Source organism: Oncorhynchus clarkii, chromosome 32 (assembly GCF_045791955.1).
Source record: "Oncorhynchus clarkii lewisi isolate Uvic-CL-2024 chromosome 32, UVic_Ocla_1.0, whole genome shotgun sequence".
In the NCBI taxonomy this organism is placed as follows: domain Eukaryota; kingdom Metazoa; phylum Chordata; class Actinopteri; order Salmoniformes; family Salmonidae; genus Oncorhynchus; species Oncorhynchus clarkii.
In genome coordinates, this window is record NC_092178.1 from 20,958,646 (window position 1) to 20,980,145 (window position 21,500).

The 21,500-nt window shown below is 43.8% G+C and overlaps 1 protein-coding gene across 1 annotated transcript in view; it reads right to left on the bottom strand.

Annotated features, from left to right (window-relative positions):
• LOC139392248 (unconventional myosin-Ig-like) overlaps window positions 1-21,500 on the bottom strand; it is a 72,636-nt gene that overhangs the window by 9,350 nt on the left and 41,786 nt on the right. The window contains exons 20-21 of the mRNA XM_071140096.1: window positions 21,018-21,131; window positions 18,789-18,946 (exon numbers count right to left, since the gene is read on the bottom strand). Coding sequence (XP_070996197.1) covers window positions 18,789-18,946; window positions 21,018-21,131 — 272 coding nt within the window. The remainder of the gene's footprint in view (window positions 1-18,788; window positions 18,947-21,017; window positions 21,132-21,500) is intronic.

A 21,500-nucleotide genomic window follows, 5' to 3' on the forward strand; every position in this document is an offset into this window, starting at 1 on the left:
TAAAACAACTTATTCACACTACTCAACCACAGTGGTAAAACAACTTATTCACACTACTCAACCACAGTGGTAAAACAACTTATTCACACTACTCTACCACAGTGGTAAAACAACTTATTCACACTACTCAACCACAGTGGTAAAACAACTTATTCACACTACTCAACCACAGTGGTAAAACAACTTATTCACACTACTCTACCACAGTGGTAAAACAACTTATTCACATTACTCTACCACAGTGGTAAAACAACTTATTCACACTACTCTACCACAGTGGTAAAACAACTTATTCACACTACTCAACCACAGTGGTAAAACAACTTATTCACACTACTCTACCACAGTGGTAAAACAACTTATTCACATTACTCTACCACAGTGGTAAAACAACTTATTCACACTACTCAACCACAGTGGTAAAACAACTTATTCACACTACTCAACCACAGTGGTAAAACAACTTATTCACACTACTCTACCACAGTGGTAAAACAACTTATTCACACTACTCAACCACAGTGGTAAAACAACTTATTCACACTACTCAACCACAGTGGTAAAACAACTTATTCACACTACTCTACCACAGTGGTAAAACAACTTATTCACACTACTCAACCACAGTGGTAAAACAACTTATTCACACTACTCTACCACAGTGGTAAAACAACTTATTCACACTACTCTACCACAGTGGTAAAACAACTTATTCACACTACTCTACCACAGTGGTAAAACAACTTATTCACACTACTCTACCACAGTGGTAAAACAACTTATTCACACTACTCTACCACAGTGGTAAAACAACTTATTCACACTACTCTACCACAGTGGTAAAACAACTTATTCACACTACTCTACCACAGTGGTAAAACAACTTAATCACACTACTCTACCACAGTGGTAAAATAACTTATTCACACTACTCAACCACAGTGGTAAAACAACTTATTCACACTACTCTACCACAGTGGTAAAACAACTTATTCACACTACTCAACCACAGTGGTAAAACAACTTATTCACACTACTCTACCACAGTGGTAAAACAACTTATTCACATTACTCAACCACAGAGGTAAAACAACTTATTCACACTACTCTACCACAGTGGTAAAACAACTTATTCACACTACTCTACCACAGTGGTAAAACAACTTATTCACATTACTCAACCACAGTGGTAAAACAACTTATTCACACTACTCTACCACAGTGGTAAAACAACTTATTCACACTACTCTACCACAGTGGTAAAACAACTTATTCACACTACTCTACCACAGTAGTAAAACAACTTATTCACACTACTCTACCACAGTGGTAAAACAACTTATTCACACTACTCTACCACAGTGGTAAAACAACTTATTCACACTACTCTACCACAGTGGTAAAACAACTTATTCACACTACTCAACCACAGTGGTAAAACAACTTATTCACACTACTCAACCACAGTGGTAAAACAACTTATTCACACTACTCAACCACAGTGGTAAAACAACTTATTCACACTACTCTACCACAGTGGTAAAACAACTTATTCACACTACTCAACCACAGTGGTAAAACAACTTATTCACACTACTCAACCACAGTGGTAAAACAACTTATTCACACTACTCTACCACAGTGGTAAAACAACTTATTCACATTACTCTACCACAGTGGTAAAACAACTTATTCACACTACTCTACCACAGTGGTAAAACAACTTATTCACACTACTCAACCACAGTGGTAAAACAACTTATTCACACTACTCTACCACAGTGGTAAAACAACTTATTCACATTACTCTACCACAGTGGTAAAACAACTTATTCACACTACTCAACCACAGTGGTAAAACAACTTATTCACACTACTCAACCACAGTGGTAAAACAACTTATTCACACTACTCTACCACAGTGGTAAAACAACTTATTCACACTACTCAACCACAGTGGTAAAACAACTTATTCACACTACTCAACCACAGTGGTAAAACAACTTATTCACACTACTCTACCACAGTGGTAAAACAACTTATTCACACTACTCAACCACAGTGGTAAAACAACTTATTCACACTACTCTACCACAGTGGTAAAACAACTTATTCACACTACTCTACCACAGTGGTAAAACAACTTATTCACACTACTCTACCACAGTGGTAAAACAACTTATTCACACTACTCTACCACAGTGGTAAAACAACTTATTCACACTACTCTACCACAGTGGTAAAACAACTTATTCACACTACTCTACCACAGTGGTAAAACAACTTATTCACACTACTCTACCACAGTGGTAAAACAACTTAATCACACTACTCTACCACAGTGGTAAAATAACTTATTCACACTACTCAACCACAGTGGTAAAACAACTTATTCACACTACTCTACCACAGTGGTAAAACAACTTATTCACACTACTCAACCACAGTGGTAAAACAACTTATTCACACTACTCTACCACAGTGGTAAAACAACTTATTCACATTACTCAACCACAGAGGTAAAACAACTTATTCACACTACTCTACCACAGTGGTAAAACAACTTATTCACACTACTCTACCACAGTGGTAAAACAACTTATTCACATTACTCAACCACAGTGGTAAAACAACTTATTCACACTACTCTACCACAGTGGTAAAACAACTTATTCACACTACTCTACCACAGTGGTAAAACAACTTATTCACACTACTCTACCACAGTGGTAAAACAACTTATTCACACTACTCTACCACAGTAGTAAAACAACTTATTCACACTACTCAACCACAGTGGTAAAACAACTTATTCACCTCAGTCACAGTCTGCGTCCTATTTGGTACCTTATTTCCTATATAGTGCCTAACTTCCCTGTATATAGTGCCCAATGTATTCCCTTTATAGTGCCCAATAGGTAGTGCACTACACTAGGAAGGTAATAGGGTACCATTTGGGATGCAGTCACAGTCTCAGCAGAGAGCTCTGACACAATCTCAACTCCTGTTGAGTAAATCCCCATTCTATCCCCACAGCCCCAAAGCCCTAAATGAGCACTTCCTCCTCAGCTGCCTGGCAACAATCCCTGGGCAACAGCAGCATCTGCGTCCTGTACAGAGGGGGTGGGGACAGGAGGAAGAGGAGGCTATTTGGGTCTATGGGTGCTAGGCTGGGCAGAGGATGGGCCGGGGGGCTTGTTGAAATATGGATGGCCATTCGCCAGACTACTTAACAACCAACTGCACACTGATTGAGCACTGCCATCATCATCATCATCATCATCATCATCATCATCATCATCATCATCACCATCATCACCATAGGCCCATCTCAACCAGCTGCCAACTTAACCTATTCCCATATACTCTAATATGCACTAATATGTTCTAACATATACTAATATGTAGGGATGTACAGCAAAAACACCACATGTTGTGCGAACATGGACTCAAATCAAGTGGTCTGGGTAGGGCATGGGCAGGGGAGCTTGTTTTGACATTAAGGACCAGACTGCCTTGATTTAGCATTGTCGTCATTGTGATTAACATCACCATCACCACCAACACAGGACCATCTCAGCCAGCTGCCCCCTGCATCTTAAGGCTCACCAGGGGGTATTCTGTAAGAAAAACAATGACTCACGGAATGCATCCCAAATGGCACCCAAAAGTAGTGCACTGTTTAGGGAATAGGATGCCATTTGGTATACAACCACATAGGATACAGCACAAACCCTTTTGGAACCCTTTTTTCTAAGTGTATGTTTACACCTAAGTGCTGCTACCAGGTATATTGGAGGATTTATTCTGAGGAGAAAGCCAATGAATGTAGAACGTAGGCAAAAACAGCAAACACACAACATGTCGTGTGAGCATGGATTCAAATGATTTGAGCAAATATGATTCTTAACCTAAGTTTATATGATCTAATATGTACTAATATACACCGAACAAAAATAGAAACGCAACATGTAAAGTGTTGGTCCCATATTTCATGAGCTGACAAAAACAAATCCCAGAAATGTTCCATACGCACAAAAATATTATTTTGTGCACACATTTGTCTACAACCCTGTTAGTAAACACATGTTGTGTTTATATTTTTATTCAGTATACTGTATGTATGGCAGAAACACCACATGTTTAGTGAACAAGGACTCAAATGAATTGAAGGAATAGAACCCTTAGCCTACTATCTAGTGTAATATGTATACGTTTATACCTATTAGGTTTGCTGCGACCAGGTACATTGGAGGATGTATTCTAAGGAAAAAAACAACTCACTCATGAAGAGCAGAAACACCATGTTGTGCAATCATGGATTGAAATCAATTGAAGGAATATGACCTTTAACCTATGTTCATAATAATATAACATATGCCACATAGCAGAAGCTTTTATCCAAAGCAACTCACAGTCATGTGTGCATTCATTTTCCAATTGGGTGGCCCCGGTGGAATTGAACCAACGACCATTAGCATTGCAAGCGCCATTCTCGACCAAATGAACCACACTGTTTAACGCATATTGACACATCTTAGGTTTTCTGCTACATGGTCTGTTGAACTAGAAACGTGCGTCATACCACAGTGAGTAATAGCATTAGCTAAAATAATTTTCTTGGAAACGATTAATGGACTCCTGGACTCCATAGGACACACACACACCTCGGAGTTAGGAGCAAAAGCATCCTGCCTCACGACCTAAGTCAATCAAAGAGAGAAGGAACATAGAGAGTGACTCACCACCACCCAGATTGATTATCTATAATAGGGGGGCAGTTAAACAACGTAACACCCCAGGAGGGAATTTATGCAACAGACTTTTCATATTGGGACATTGGTTCCTGCTGATTGTAGCCTACGGTGCACTATTGTACTAATATTGTTTAGAGGTGAGAAGCTATACTGTAGCTGCTCTAATTATAGTTATCAGTGTCTCTGTCTGCTGCTGGGTCAGAGACACAACAGGAAACAAACAATTAACACTGTCAGAACACATACATTAATGTATGATCTTGTGCACACATGCACACACACAGATGCATAAAATAAATATTTTGCTTTTGATGACAGCCTCCGCTGCCCTGCCTCTTTATCGGAAGGGTCATGCAGTACACACAAATCAAATCAAATTGTATTGGTCACATGCGCTGAATACAACAGGTGCAGACCTTACAGTGAAATGCTCACTTACGAGCCCCTAACCAACAATGCAAACAAAAAAATATGGATAAGAATAAGAGGTACAAGTAACAAGTAATTAAAGAGCAGCAGTGAAATAACAATAGCGAGACTATATACAGTGGGGTACCGATATAGAGTCAATGTGCGGGGCATCGGTTATTTGAGGTAGTATGTACACGTAGGTAGAGTTATTAAAGTGACTATGCATAGATGACAACAGAGAGTAGCAGTGGTGTAAAGAGGGGGTGGGGGGGCACTGCAAATTGTCTGGGTAACCATTTGACTAGATGTTCAGGAGTCTTTTGGCTTGGGGGTAGAAGCTGTTTAGAAACCTCTTGGACCTAGGCTTGGTGCTCCGGTACCACTTGCCATGCAGTAGCAGAGAGAACAGTCTATGACTAGGGTGGCTGGAGTCTTTGACAATTGTTAGGGCCTTCCTCTGACACCGCCTGGTAGAGAGGTCCTGGATGGCAGGAAGCTTGGCCCCAGTGACGTACTGGGATGTTCGCACTACCCTCTGTAGTGCTTTGCGGTCGGAGGCCGAGCGGTTGCCATACCAGGCAGTGATGCAACCAGTCAGGATGCTCTCGATGGTGCAGCTGTAGAACCTTTTGAGGATCTGAGGACCCATGCCAAATCTTTTCAGTCTCCTGAGGGGGAATAGGTTTTGTCGTGCCCTCTTCACGACTGTTCTGGTGTGCTTGGACCATGTGAGTTTGTTTGTGATGTGGACACCAAGGAACTTGAAGCTCTCAACCTGCTCCCCTGCAGCCCCGTCGATGAGAATGGGGGCATGCTCGTTCCTCTTTTTCCTGAAGTCCACAATCATCTCCTTTGTCTTGATCACATTGAGGGAGAGGTTGTTGTCCTGGCACCACACGGTCGGATCTCTGACCTCCTACCACTGTTGTGTCATCGCCAAATGTAATGGTGGTGTTGGAGTAGTGCCTGGCCGTGCAGTCATGATTGAACAGGGGTTACAGGAGGGGGCTGAGCACGTACCCCTGAGGGGCCCCTGTGTTGAGGATCAGCGTGGCGGATGTGTTGTTACCTAACCTTACCACCTGGGGGCGGCCCATCAGGAAGTCCAGGATCCAGTTGCAGAGGGAGGTGTTTAGTCCCAGGGTCCTTAGCTTATTTATGAGCTTTGAGGGCACTATGGTGTTGAAAGCTGAGCTGTAGTCACTGAATAGCATTCTCACATAGGTGTTCCTTTTGTCCAGGTGGGAAAGGGCAGTGTAGAGTGCAGATCTGTGGATCTGTTGGGGCGGTATGCAAACTGGAGTGGGTCTAGGGTTTCTGGGATAATGGTGTTGATGTGAGCTATGGCCAGCCTTTCAAAGCACTTCATGGCTACACACGTAAGTGCTATGGGTCGGAAATCGTTTATGCCGGTTACCTTAGTGTTCTTGGGTACAGGGACAATGGTGGTCTGCTTAAAACATGTCAGTATTACAGACTCGGACAGCGAGAGGTTGAAAATGTCAGTGAAGACACTTGCCAGTTGGTCAGCGCATGCTCGCAGTACACGTTCTGGTAATTAATCTGGCCCTGCAGCCTTGTGAATGTTGATCTGTTTAAAGGTCTTACTCACATCGGCTGCGGAGAGCGTGATCACACAGTCTTCCGGAACAGCTGGTGCTCTCATGCATGTTTCAGTGTTATTTGCCTCGAAGCGAGAATAGAAGTAGTTTAGTTCATCTGGTAGGCTCGTGTCACTGGGCAGCTCTCTGCTGTGCTCCCCTTTGTAGTCTGTAGTGGTTTGCAAGCCCTGCCACACCCAAAAGAGCGTCAAAGCCGGTGTAGTACAATTAGATCCGGTTTGGGTATCTACTTATGGTCACTGTGGATATGACGTCATCGATGCACTTATTGATGAAGCCAATGACTGATGTGGAGTACTCCTCAATGCCATCGGAGGAATCCCAGAATATATTCCAATCTATGCATGCAAAACAGTCCAGTAGCTTAGCATCTGCTTCCTCTTACCACTGTTTTATTGATCTAGTCACTGGTGATTCATGCTTTAATTTTTTCTTGTAAACAGGAATCAGGATAATAGAATTAGGGTCAGCTTTGCCAAATGGAGGGCAAGGGAGAGCTTTGTATACGTTTTCTTGTTTGCTTATGGCGGAATACAGCTCATTCAATGATGTCTTAGTGCCATCCTCTGACTGTGGTGGTATGTAAATAGCTACAAAGAATACAGATGAAAACTCTCTCTGTAGGTAGTGTGGTCTACAGCTTATCATGAGATACTCTACCTCAGGCGAGCAATAGCGCGAGACTTCCTTAGATATCGTGCAACAGCTGTTGTTTACAAAAATACATAGACTGCCACCCCTTGTCTTACCAGAAGCCGCTGTTCTATCCTGCCGGTGCAGTGTATAACCAGCCAGCTGTGTGTTGATGTTGTCATCGTTCAGCCATGACTCCGTGAAGCATAAGATGTTACAGTTTTTAATGCCCCGTTGGTAGTTTAATCTTCCGCGTAACTCAGCGATTTTATTGTCCAAAGATTGTATGTTAGCTAGCAGAATGGAGGGAAGTGGGGGTTTATTCGACCGCCTCCGAATTCTCAGAAGGCAGCCTGATCTTCGGCCCCTCTTTCCCTTCACACAGATCACGGGGATCAGGGCCTGTTCCCGTGGAAGCAGTGTATCCTTTGCATTGGGCTCGTCAGAGTCATGAAAGGAAAAAGAGGATTCTGCTAGTCCATGGTGAGTAATCGCAGTCCTGATGTCTAGATGTTATTTTTGGTCATAAAAGACAGTAGCGGCAGCATTATGTACAAAATAAGTAACAACGTAAATAAACAAACAAAAAACACAATCGGCTGGGGGCACGTAAACGTCTCTGGCGCCATCTTACAACCCCCTCCATCTTAAGATATAACTAAGTCCATAATTCAAATTAATCTATAATAATAGTTAGAAAACTAACTGACTATCAATCTGTCACAATTGTGTTTCATCATGGTATTTCAGTTGATGATTCCCAAACAAAGCATCCACAAAGAGGTATTTTGATGCTGCACTGCTCTCAGTTTCATGGGGTAATAGCTGACTCTGTAAATATAGTAGATTGTGCCGCTGTCCCAAATGGCACCCTATTCCCTACAAAGTGCCTATGGGTCCAGGTCAAAAGTAGTGCAATATATAGGAAATAGGGTGCCATTTGTAAAGCAGACCGTGAGACAGAGGCCTCTGTTGTCAAACAGAAAGCTTACCAGGAATGAACAGGGCCATGGTAGCTTTCTGGTAGCTGCTGCTGCAGTGCAGTCAAACTGTCTTTGTGAAATGTAGCTATTTGATGGGTTTGATGTGAACATGTGAAAACATTGTCATGCAAAAGATGGCAGAGCTCTCTCTCTCTCTCTCTGTTTCCCTTCTCTCTGCATACGCATGCCTGCATTTCTCAGTATAAACTATTATTTTTAGTTCTTCAAACTACTTCAATCAGTTCCATTGACCAACCTCCCTCTAATGACTACAACTTTGGAATCTCAAATGTACAGTGCCTTGCGAAAGTATTCGGCCCCCTTGAACTTTGCGACCTTTTGCCACATTTCAGGCTCCAAACATAAAGATATAAAACTGTATTTGTTTGTGAAGAATCAACAACAAGTGGGACACAATCATGAAGTGGAACGACATTTATTGGATATTTCAAACTTTTTTAACAAATCAAAACTGAAAAATTGGGCGTGCAAAATTATTCAGCCCCCTTAAGTTAATACTTTGTAGCGCCACCTTTTGCTGCGATTACAGCTGTAAGTCGCTTGGGGTATGTCTCTATCAGTTTTGCACATCGAGAGACTGACATTTTTTCCCATTCCTCCTTGCAAAACAGCTCGAGCTCAGTGAGGTTAGATGGAGAGCATTTGTGAACAGCAGTTTTCAGTTCTTTCCACAGATTCTCGATTGGATTCAGGTCTGGACTTTGACTTGGCCATTCTAACACCTGGATATGTTTATTTTTGAACCATTCCATTGTAGATTTTGCTTTATGTTTTGGATCATTGTCTTGTTGGAAGACAAATCTCCGTCCCAGTCTCAGGTCTTCCAGAATGGTCCTGTATTTGGCTCCATCCATCTTCCCATCAATTTTAACCATCTTCCCTGTCCCTGCTGAAGAAAAGCAGGCCCAAACCATGATGCTGCCACCACCATGTTTGACAGTGGGGATGGTGTGTTCAAGGTGATGAGCTGTGTTGCTTTTACGCCATTGCATTGTTGCCAAAAAGTTCAATTTTGGTTTCATCTGACCAGAGCACCTTCTTCCACATGTTTGGTGTGTCTCCCAGGTGGCTTGTGGCAAACTTTAACCGACACTTTTTATGGATATCTTTAAGAAATGGCTTTCTTCTTGCCACTCTTCCATAAAGGCCAGATTTGTGCAATATACGACTGATTGTTGTCCTATGGACAGAGTCTCCCACCTCAGCTGTAGATCTCTGCAGTTCATCCAGAGTGATCATGGGCCTCTTGGCTGCATCTCTGATCAGTCTTCTCCTTGTATGAGCTGAAAGTTTAGAGGGACGGCCAGGTCTTGGTAGATTTGCAGTGGTCTGATACTCCTTCCATTTCAATATTATCGCTTGCACAGTGCTCCTTGGGATGTTTAAAGCTTGGGAAATCTTTTTGTATCCAAATCCGGCTTTAAACTTCTTCACAACAGTATCTCGGACCTGCCTGGTGTGTTCCTTGTTCTTCATGATGCTCTCTGCGCTTTTAACGGACCTCTGAGACTATCACAGTGCAGGTGCATTTATACGGAGACTTGATTACACACAGGTGGATTGTATTTATCATCATTAGTCATTTAGGTCAACATTGGATCATTCAGAGATCCTCACTGAACTTCTGGAAAGAGTTTGCTGCACTGAAAGTAAAGGGGCTGAATAATTTTGAACACCCAATTTTTCAGTTTTGATTTGTTAAAACAGTTTGAAATATCCAATAAATGTTGTTCCACTTCATGATTGTGTCCCACTTGTTGTTGATTCTTCACAAAAAAATACAGTTTTATATCTTTATGTTTGAAGCCTGAAATATGGCAAAAGGTCGCAAAGTTCAAGGGGGCCGAATACTTTCGCAAGGCACTGTATATAAGCCTTCGAGTCTTCTCCATTCAGAATAGGCACAAAGCAAATAGTTCTTGACTCCCTTTTAGATTTTAGAAATGACTACTCCAAAATAGAACTTTTCCTAAATAGGACAAACAGTCAGCCATGGCCGGGACAGAGAGAGAAAGAGTGGGAGTGTAAGAGAGCGAGAGAGGTGAGAGAGTGGGAGAGAGCGAAAGAGAGGGGGAGGGGGAGAGCGAGAGAGAAAGGTGAGAAAGAGCGAGAAAGAGAAAGGGAGACAGAGAGAGGTAGAGGAAGAGGGAGAGAGAGAGAGTGGGAGAGAGATAGGTAGAGAGAAAGAGGGGGGAAGAGAAAGAGATGGAGGTAGAGAGGGAGGGAGAGAGAGAGAGAGAGAGGGGAGAAGAGAGGGTGAAAGAGAGAGAGAGGGGAAGAGATAAAAAAAAGGGGAAGAGGAACAGAATGAGAGAAAGGGAGAGAGAGAGGTAGGGCCGTGGCTCGCCTCTTTTAATGCTGAAATGAGCGTATCGAGGACAGGCACTGAGGGAGAAGGGTAGAGCAAGAGGAAGAGGAGGAGGAAGAGCAGGCTATTTCAGAATAGGATGACGCCTTTCACAACCTAAAAAGCGAGTCAAGTTTAGAAAAGAGCGGAGACCATTTAGGTCTGTGATGTCTGCTACTGACATCACACTGACCTTGACCAGTGTCACATAAGGTAAAAATGAGGGAGGGAGAAGAGGGGGTGAGGGAAGAAGGGAAGAAGGGGAGGAAGAGAGTGGGGGTGGTTAGAAGAGGAGAGTGGAGGGGGGAAGAGGGGTGCAGGGTAGGAAGAGAAAAGGGGGATGTAAAGGAATATCCCCTCCCCAATCTTTCAGATAAGGGGCTGACCAAACCCTAAATCTCCAGCCCTCAGCCCCTGCCCTGTCACACACACCCAGCTGTCTCAGCAGATGGCCCAAAAGGGGTCTAACCCCCCAATACACACACACACCTACTCCATGAGGCTCCAAATACTCATCAGTACGTAATAGGCATCAGTGTTTGGCTCGGAGCAGAGGGAAACAGACTGGTACCACAATCGCTCCATTGACTCACTCTCTCACTCTCCCTCCCAGACCAAACCAGACTACATGTGAAAACAAGCCTGACTGGGGCATGACTACTGTGGTCTTGGGACTGACTTCCTGGGAAAAAAGAGTGATGAAAAAGAGAGAGGAATAAGAAGGTGTGTGTATTGTCATCTGCCATTCTCCTCCTCCCCCTCGTTCATGCTTACACACACTCACCCCCTCACACACACTTCTGTGGTCGGCAACCCCCCAATCCCACTATCCCCCAACCCCCCGAATCTAAGTCTCCAAGTCTCTCTTTTGACGAGAGCCTGTGGGGGTCACGACCCCCAGATGGCGGCACAAAGGCACATGGGGGCCACGCAGGCAGACAGGCCGGCACAGTGATTAGCCTTTCTCAATGGCCGCCACTAACTATCTGACGCCAGCCGCTCCGAACAGCAGCCAAAGACACACAGCTGCTGTAGGAACCCCTCTGACACAGACTGACTGACTGACTCCCTCAACACAAACACAGATCAAAAGACACACACACACCAGACCCAAACCTAAAGTCCAGGAGTCTAGGATAATGCTCTGTCATTAAAACACACACGCTGTCCCACATGCAGACACGCACACACGCTCCAAAAAATACCCCAAAACACAGCCTGGTACGGTTGCCACACGGCTGCCTGTGGTCCTATAAGCCTCTCCCTAGGGGGTCTAGTCTATCTATCTGTCCTGTGAGAAAATGCCTGGACACAAGACATACCACCACTACATTAATGAGATGGCAGTCTGCTGCACAGACAAGACTGGTCCTGTATTCCACACAGACCTGTGCCACATCTAGACTATATATGATGTAATATCCTCCATCCCGCACAGACCTGTGCCACATCTACACTATATGTGATGTAATATCCTGTATCCCCCACAGACCTGTGCCATATCTACAGTATATGTGACGTAATAGACATACGATTGACATGAGGGAGAAAGCATGTCCTACAGCACATGAGGAATGTGATATTCCTCATTATATTTGGACAGTGTGAATGTCGATTCAGAGGTTTGAACTGAAAAGTTTGTAGTACAATTAAAATAAGTGGGAGTATGGTCTTTGGTGTTTTTAAGTAAGTCAGTATGACTGGATTTGGGGATTAAGATTTAGGAAACCAATCAATTTAGGATGGGTGCTGTTAGCTACAGCCTGCAGGAGGCTTAGTGGTGAGACACATAACAGACAGGCTGACTCTGGCCTGCACTGCAAAAAAATTAAGATTTGTTTTATTTTATTGAGATAATAAAGTAAAACTAACTTGGTTTGAGTTGATTTCCCTACCCAAAAAATTGCATTTACTTGTTTTGAGTTACCCAGAAAATGCATCAAGATATGGCCTTGAATTAAGCCTTTTTTAGGTTAAAATAAGCAAAATGGTCTGCCAGTCCAGAAAGATAATTTAGCTTGGTAAGACATCTTATTACGTGTGAACACTGCCTGGTTGGCTGCCTGGGAATTTCAAATCAGTCTGACGATGAATGAATCACATGTAAATATGGCAGTGATGAATGTCATGAATCTGAATCATATAGAGTACCAGTCAAATTACTCATTCAAGCAACTTTTTTATTGTTTACATTTTTTTCTACATTGTAGAATAATATTGAAGGCATCAAAACAATGACATGACAGATATGGAATCATGTAGTAAGCAAAAAAGTGTTAAACAAATATTTGAGATTCTTCAAAGTAGCCAACCTTTGCCTTGATGACAGCTTTATGTATTATTTCTTAAATTGTTAGCCCAGAAAATCTTACGTGTTATTACATACAGCCGGGAAGAACTATTGGATATAAGAGCGATGTCAACTTACCAGCACCACGACCAGGAATACGACTTTCCCTAAGCGGATCCTTTGTTCGAACCACCCAAGGCATTCAAACTGTTTCCAGAGGCTGACCAAAAAGAATGTCGCCGCAGGAGAGGTAGACGGAGCGGCCTTCTGGTCAGACCTTTGAGCATGGCGCTGACAGAGATGGTCGCCTTGCTTCGAGTTCTTAGGAAACTATGCAGTACTTTGTTTTTTATGTATTATTTCTTACATTGTTACCCCAGGAAATATTAAGTCTAATTATATACAGCCGGAAAGAACTATTGGATATAACTTACCAACATTACGACCAGTAATACGACTTTCCCGAAGCGGATCCTCTGTTCGGACCACCACCCAGGACAATGGATCTAATTCCAGTAGTCGACCCAAAACAACGCAGAGGGGGCAGACGAAGAGGCCACCTGGCCAGGCTCCGTTGATGTGCCCATCGCACACCACTGCCGAGTATACTAGCCAATGTCCAGTTTCTTGACAACAAGGTAGACAAAATTCGAGCAAGGGTTGTCTTCCAGAGAGACATCAGAGATTGTAACATTCTCTGTTTCACAGAAACATGGCTCTCGCGCGATATGTTGTCAGAAACGGTTCAGCCACCGGCATCACACGGACAGAGATAAACATCTCTCTGGGAAAAGAAAAGGCAGGGGTGTATGCTTTATGATTAATGACTCATGGTGTAATCATAACAACATACATTAACTCAAGTCCTTCTTCTCACCCGATCTAGAATTCCTTACAATCAAGTGCCGGCCATTTTACCTACCAAGAGAATTCTCGTCAGTTACAGTCACAGCTGTGTACATTATCCCTCAAGCAGACACCAAGATGGCCATCAAGGAACTTCACTGGACTGTGTAACGGGATTCGTCCTCCTCTGACGAGGAGTATGAAAGATCGGACCAATACGCAGCGTGGTAAGTGTTCATGATATTTAATAGAACAGAAGACTTAAATCCAAAAACAACAAGAAAACACTAAACAGAAAATAATCACCCACAAAACACAGGTGGGAAAGACTACCTAAGTATGATTCTCAATCAGAGACAACGAACGACACCTGCCTCTGATTGAGAACCATACTAGGCCAAACACATAGAAAATATAACAGAAAAAAGAACATAGACAACCCACCCCAACTCACGCCCTGACCAACCTAACATAAAGACATAAAAAAAACTAAGGTCAGAATGTGACAATATGCAAATTGGAGACCATACATCCTGAGGCTGCATTTATTGTAGCTGGGGATTTTAACAAAGCAAATTTGAGAACAAGTCAACCTAAATTCTACCAGCATATTGATTGCGCTCAGCGCATGCACAATATCCTCGACCACTGCTACTCTGACTTCCGCGAAGGATACAAAGCCCTCCCCTGCCCTCCATTCCGCAAATCCAACCACGACTCCATTTTGCTTCTCCCCTCCTGTAGGCAGAAACTCAAACAGGATGTACCCGTGACTAGGATCATTCAATGCTGGTCTGATTAATCGGAATCCACGCTTCAAGATTGTTTTGATCACGTGTACTGGGACATGTTCCGGGTAGCCTCAGAGAATAAAATACATTTATACACTGATTGATTCAGTGAGTGAGTTTATAAGGAAGTGCATAGGAGATGTTGTTCCCACTGTGACTATTAAAACCTACCCTAACCAGAAACAGTGGATAGATGGCGGCATTCGCGCAAAACTGAAAGCGCAAACCACCGAAAGATAACTACGAATATGGACGAATACAGACACTGTAGTTATTCCCTCCGCAATTCAACGGCTCAGACACAAGACGTATGTGGCAGGGTCTACAGGCAATCACAGACTACAAAAATAAAACCAGCCACGTCACTGACACTGACACTGACGTGTTGCTTCCAGAAAAACTAAACACCTTCTTTGTTCGCTTAGAGGATAATACAGTGCCACTAACTGCGGCCCTCCTCTCTCCTTCTCTGTGGCCAACATGAGTAAGACATTTAAACGTGTTAACCCTCGCAAGGCTGCTGGCCCAGACGGCATCTCTAGCCGCGTCCTCAGAGCATGCGCAGACCAGCTGGCTGGTGTGTTTACGGACATATTCAATCTCTCCCTATCCCAGTCTGCTGTTCCCACATGCTTCAAGATGTCCACCATTGTGCCTGTACCCAAGAAAGCAAAAGTAACAGAACTTAAGGACTATCACCAAGTAACACTCACTTCTGTCATCATGAAGTGCATTAAGAGACTAGTCAAGGATTATATCACCTCCACCTTACCTGTCATCGTAGACCCACTGCAATTTGCATACTGCCTCAATAGGTCCACAGACAATGCAATCGCCATCACACTGCACACTGCCCTATCCCATCTGGACAAGAGGAAAACCTATGTAAGAATGCTGTTAATTGACTGCAGCTCACCATTCAACACCATAGTACCCTCCAAGCTCATCATTAAGCTTGAGGCCCTGGGTCTCAACCCCACCCTGTGCGATTGGGTCCTAGACTTCATGACGGGCAGCCCCCAGGTGGTGAAGGTTGGAAACAACATCTCCACTTCGCTGATCCTCAACACTGGGGCCACAGAAGGGTTCGTGCTCAGCCCCCTCCTGTGCTCCCTGTTCAACCATAACAGCATGGCCATGCACGCCTCCAACTTGATCATCAAGTTTGCAGACGGCACAACAGTAGTAGGCTTGATCACCAACAACGACGAGACAGCCTATAGGGAGAAGGTGATGGAACTTGGAGTGTGCTGTCAGGAAAACAACCTCTCACTCTAAGTCAACAAAACAAAGAAGATGATCGTGGACTTCAGGAAACAGCAGAGGAAGCACCCCTCTATTCCCCTCTAAAACCCTGACATATTTTTACAGATGCACAATTGAGAGCATCCTGTCTGTCGGGCTGTATCACCGCCTGGTACGGCAACTGCATCGCCCACAACCGCAGGGCTCTCCAGAGGGTGGCGCAGTCTGCTCAACGCATCACTGGGGGAAAACTACCTGCCCTCCAGGACACCTACACCACCCGATGCCACAGGAAGGCCAAAAAGATCACCAAGGACAACAACCACCCGCACCGCTGCCTGTCCACCCCGCTACCATCCAGAAGGCAAGGTCAGTACAGGTGCAGCAAAGCTGGGACAAAAAGACTGAAAAATAGCTTTTATCTCATGGCCATCAGACTGTTAAACAGCCATCACTAACACAGAGAGGCTGCTGCCTACATACAGACTTGAAGTCATTGGCCAAAAGGATCACTCGTCACTTTATTAATGCCACTTTAATAATGATGTTTACATATCTTGCACTACTCATCCCAGATGTATATACTGTATTTTATACCATCTATTAGATCTCGTCTATGCCGGTCGGTCATGGCCCATCCATATATTTATATGTACATATTCTAATTCCATCCCTTAACTTAGATTTGTGTGTATTAGGTAGTTGTTGTGGAATTGTAAGATTACTTGTTGAATATTGCTGTAGTGCAAAGTCTTTTTTTAAATGATAAAATAAAAAATAAAAATGTACCCCTTGTTTCATGGTATCCAATTGGTAGTTACAGTCTTGTCTCATCGCTGCAACTCCCGTGTGAACTCGGGAGAGGCGAAAGTTGAGACCCATGCGTCCTCCGAAACAAAACCTAGCTAAGCCGCAATGCTTCTTGACACAATGCCCGCTGAACCCGGAAGCCAGTCGCACCAATGTGTCGGAGGAAACAGCGTGCACCTGGCGACCGTGTCATCGTGCATTGCGCCTGGCCCGCCACAGGAGTTGCTAGAGCACGATAGGACAAGAACATCCCTGCCGGCCAAACCCTCCCCCGGCTGGCTGCAACAGAGCCTGGACCCAAACCAGGATCTCTAGTGGCACAGGTAGCACTGCGATACAGTGCCTTAGACCACTGCGCCACTCGAGAGGCCCGTTAAAAGTTCATGGAATTTCTTTCCTTCTTGATGTATTTGAGCCAATCAGTTGTGTTGTAACAAGGTAGGGGTGGTATACAGAAGACAGCCCTATTTAGTAAAATACCAATACCATGTTATGGCAAAAACAGCTCAAATAAGAAAGAGGAATTACACTCCATCATTACTTTAAGATATGGTCAGTCAATCCAGAAAAATTGCGCATTCACAAAAACCATCAAGTGCTATGATGAAACTGGCTCTCATCAGGACCACCACAGGAAGAGAAGACCCAGAGTTACCTCTTCTGCAGAGGATAAGTTAATTAGAGTTACCAGCTTCAGAAATTGCAGCCAAAATAAATGCTTCACAGAGTTCAAGTAACAGACACATCTCAACATCAACTGTTCAGAGGAGACTGCGTGAATCAGGCCTTCATGGTCGAATTGCTGCAAATACTAAAGTACACCAATAGGAAGAAGAGAATTGCTTGGGCCAAGAAACACGAGCAATGGACATTAGACCGGTGGAAATCTGTCCTTTGGTCTGAAGAGTCCAAATTAGAAATGTTTGGTTCCAACCGCTGTGTCTTTGTGAGACGCAGAGTAGGTGAATGGATGATCTCTGCATGTATGGTTCCCACCGTGAAGAATAGAGGAGGAGGTGTGATAGTGTGGGGGTGCTTTGTTGGTGACACTGTTGGCGATTTATTTAGAATTGAAGGCACACTTAATCAGCATGGCTACCACAGCATTCTGCAGTGATACGTCATCCCATCTGGTATACGCTTAGTGGGACTATAATTTGTTTTTCAACAGGACAATGACCCAACACATCTCCAGGCTGTGTAAGGGCTATTTGACCAAGAAGGAGAGTGATGGAGTACAGCATCAGATGACATGGCCTCCACAATCACCTGACCTCAACCCAATTGAGATGGTTTGGGATGAGTTGGACCGCAGAGTGAAGGAAAAGCAGCCAACAAGTGCTCAGCATATGTGGGAACTCCTTCAAGACTGTTGGAAAACCATTTCAGGTGAAGCCGGTTGAGAGAATATCAAGAGTGTGCAAAGTTGTCGTCAAGGTAAAGGGTGGCTACTTTAAAGAATCTAAAATCTATTTTGATTTGCTTCACAATTTTTTTATTACTACATGATTCCATATGTGTTATTTCATAGTTTGATGTCTTCACTATTATTCTACAATGTAGAAAATAGTAAAAATACAGAAAAACCCTGGAATGAGCCGGTGTGTCCAAACTTTTGACTGGTACTGTAACTATAACAGAGATAAATACCATAAGGGTTGCAGGTAGCCTAGCGGTTAGAGAGGCGAGCCAGTAACCTTGCCAGTTCGAATCCTTGGAAAAATCTGGGAGAAGTGACCTGTACAGCTCGGCTCGGCTCAGTAGTGTGAAAAGCCCTTGAAAAGTAGTCTAATTCCAATCCCAGTCTTTACCCAACGCAATACCTGTGTAGCATAGTTAAACCAGCCTGAATGCTGCACTCACCATTGTTCAGGCTGGTTTGACCACGCTAACAGGTCGTCACTGACTACAGTTAATACTTAACCAGGCCAGCTCAGTAAAATTTGGTTTGGCTTGTTTCAACTCGGCTCTCCTCTGTAGTCTAAACCCAATCCCAGTCTCAACCCAACACCCCCTGACAGTTGCCACTGACCGTGTGAAGTGGTCAATGAGCGTTCCCAGCAGCTCCCCGATGCGGTCCTGGTTGGGGCACAGCTCTCCTCTCTGGATGTAGAGAAGGACATCATCCTGGGAGGAGGTGTGTAGCGCCACCATCTGGTCAACGCCTGCAGTGATGCTCAGGCCTGTCATCTGGGGGATAGACAGACACAGAGGGGTTAGATACACCCAGACACAAACATACGCATGCACGCAGGCTCACACACAGACTCACATGCACACACACTCACACATTCATAGTTCCTCCTAAAACAAAACAGGTTTTCTCTATCCATGTGTGTGTGTGTGTGTGTGTGCGTGCGTGCGTGTGGGTGTGTGTGTGCATGCACGTGTAGTGCACTTTATAGGGAATAGGGTGCCATTTTGGATGCAAACATAGTCATAGTAGAGAACAGTGTTGAGGTATTACTATTTTGTTGGGCATCATGCTAAATGGGGCAGACATACTACCTGTCACAACATACTTGCATCACACAGAGCAGTAGAAAGAGATTCTCTGTTGAATCGTGTCTTCCACTTCCTCTTACAAAGGACAAATCTAAACGGGATCCTTGGGACGGCCCAACTCTGATGTCACCCCATTGAAGTTGACATTTAAAATGGTTAAGTAAGGGTTAAAGATAGGGTTAGGCTTAGGTAAGGGTTATGGTTAAGGTTAGGGTTAGGGTAGGGATGTCCCAAGGATACCAGATAGCACTAACCCTTTTACAATGCGTAAGCTCTAGTACGTTACCATGGGGAACTACACTGTAATGTCGTGAGTCAGACAGTTAGTTGTGAGCTACTCGCACCATAAACACAACTTTGTGTCCTGTCATTCATACATTCTAAATAAAACTTAGTTGAAAGTGATTTATAGTACTAAGCCATCCTCTATAGCCATCCTATAGGTTAAAGGGGTAGTGATATTGCTTTGGATAACTTTACAGCGCTACTGTTTCTCCCCCATGGCATGGTTGTGTTCTATCCTAACTGGTGTCCAGCTGTGTTGTACCTCATTAAGTAACACTGTGTATTTAACTGCCTGATCTGTTACCTAAACCTACAGTCTGTTCTTTAACACGCACAGCCTCCAGGCCAAAACACACTGTGTACACGTACAGACACATTGTGCGTAGTGTGAGTAGTGTGGTGCTCTATTGTACAGTACCTAACTGACTGTCACTGAGGCAGAGACTGTCCCAGTCACACACGTCATGTCCCACATGGAGCTCTCTCTCTCTTTATTTGTTTCTCTCTCCCGTCACCCCATTTCTCATTCTCTCCCTCTCCCTTTCTCTTTCTCTTTGTCTTTCACGGTCACTTTTTTCTCTCCCTTGGTCTCAGTCTCAGTCTCTCTCTCTCTCTCTCGCTCTCTCTTTCTCTCTCCCTCTCTCTCCCCTTCTCCCTCCCTCTCTATTCCAGGCTCCTCCTTGTCCTTGTGAGCACGCGCCCCAGAGAGATCCCTGATCCAATTTCTCAGATCAGCTCCTGAAATGAGACGGGCCCGCCCCACACTGCAGTGCCGCATTTTGTGACCGAAGACACACACTCACACATACACACAGAAAACACACACACAACACACACGTCCCTCCTTTGTGCAGCACTGTACCACTCCTCAGCCTTTCTCCCATCTGTCCCCCTCTCCCTCCTTCCCTCTCTCCCTTCCTACTTCGCTCCCTCCCTCCCTCCCTCTCTCATCTGACCTGGGTCACTTTAACTCACATATACAGACAGAGGGCAAAGCCATTGTTCATCTCTGCATCCTAAATGGCACACCGTGTATGGAATAGGGTGCCATTTGGGACGTCCCTCATGTTATAAAGTAATACCAAGGCAATGAATATGAGAGGGTGTAAAGTGGGAACTCAAGGGAAGGACTAGAGAGCGTATGTTTATTGACACAATGGGAAAGTTTACAGATGTAGGAAATTAATTTGAGCCAGTTTGCTACAGCAGGAAAATAATCCTGCAGCAACAGGAAATGTGAATTATTATGTGGATTATAATTCATTGGCATTTGTTGTAGGGGTTGATACATTATTTGTTGGGGCAAATAAAGTCTGGCATTTTTAAACCTTGAATACTAAGTTTGCATTTCCTGCTGTGCAGAACAATTATCATCAACAAAAGAGTGATCAAATGAAGTATACGTGTGGTTGTATGACTAAGGTGTGTGTGTGTGTGTGTGTGTGTAGAGTTCTTCTGAGCCAGTACTCACACTCTCTAGAGGCAGTCTTTTCAACACCTTGAACTGTTTTTTGGGGTCCAGTTTGTAGATGTGTTTTTCCGTAATAAACAAGGCTCGGTCTGTGCTTTTATTGAACCGATTCACCTGAGAGAGAGGAAGAGATAGAAAGAGAGAGAGAGACATACAGATATAGACAGAGAGAGAGAGAGAGAAAGAGAGAAAGAGAGCGAGAGGGTGAGGTAGAACAAGGGAACAAGGGAACAAGAGGAGATATCAAACACATTTATCTACATTTCTGTTTACTATGTTCTATTCTGTTCTTCATCTTCAGAATATATCAGGAGATTAAACCAGACAAAATCCAGGACAGATATGTCAGGACAAAAAGGTCTATTGAAGATGATGAGTTTATAGTTAATAATTTCATGCATTCCCTACACACCTATCCAACAAGGATGGTAATTAAAATAGACTAGGTGGATGTGGGGTCCTGTCTTCTGAAAAACAGTTTAT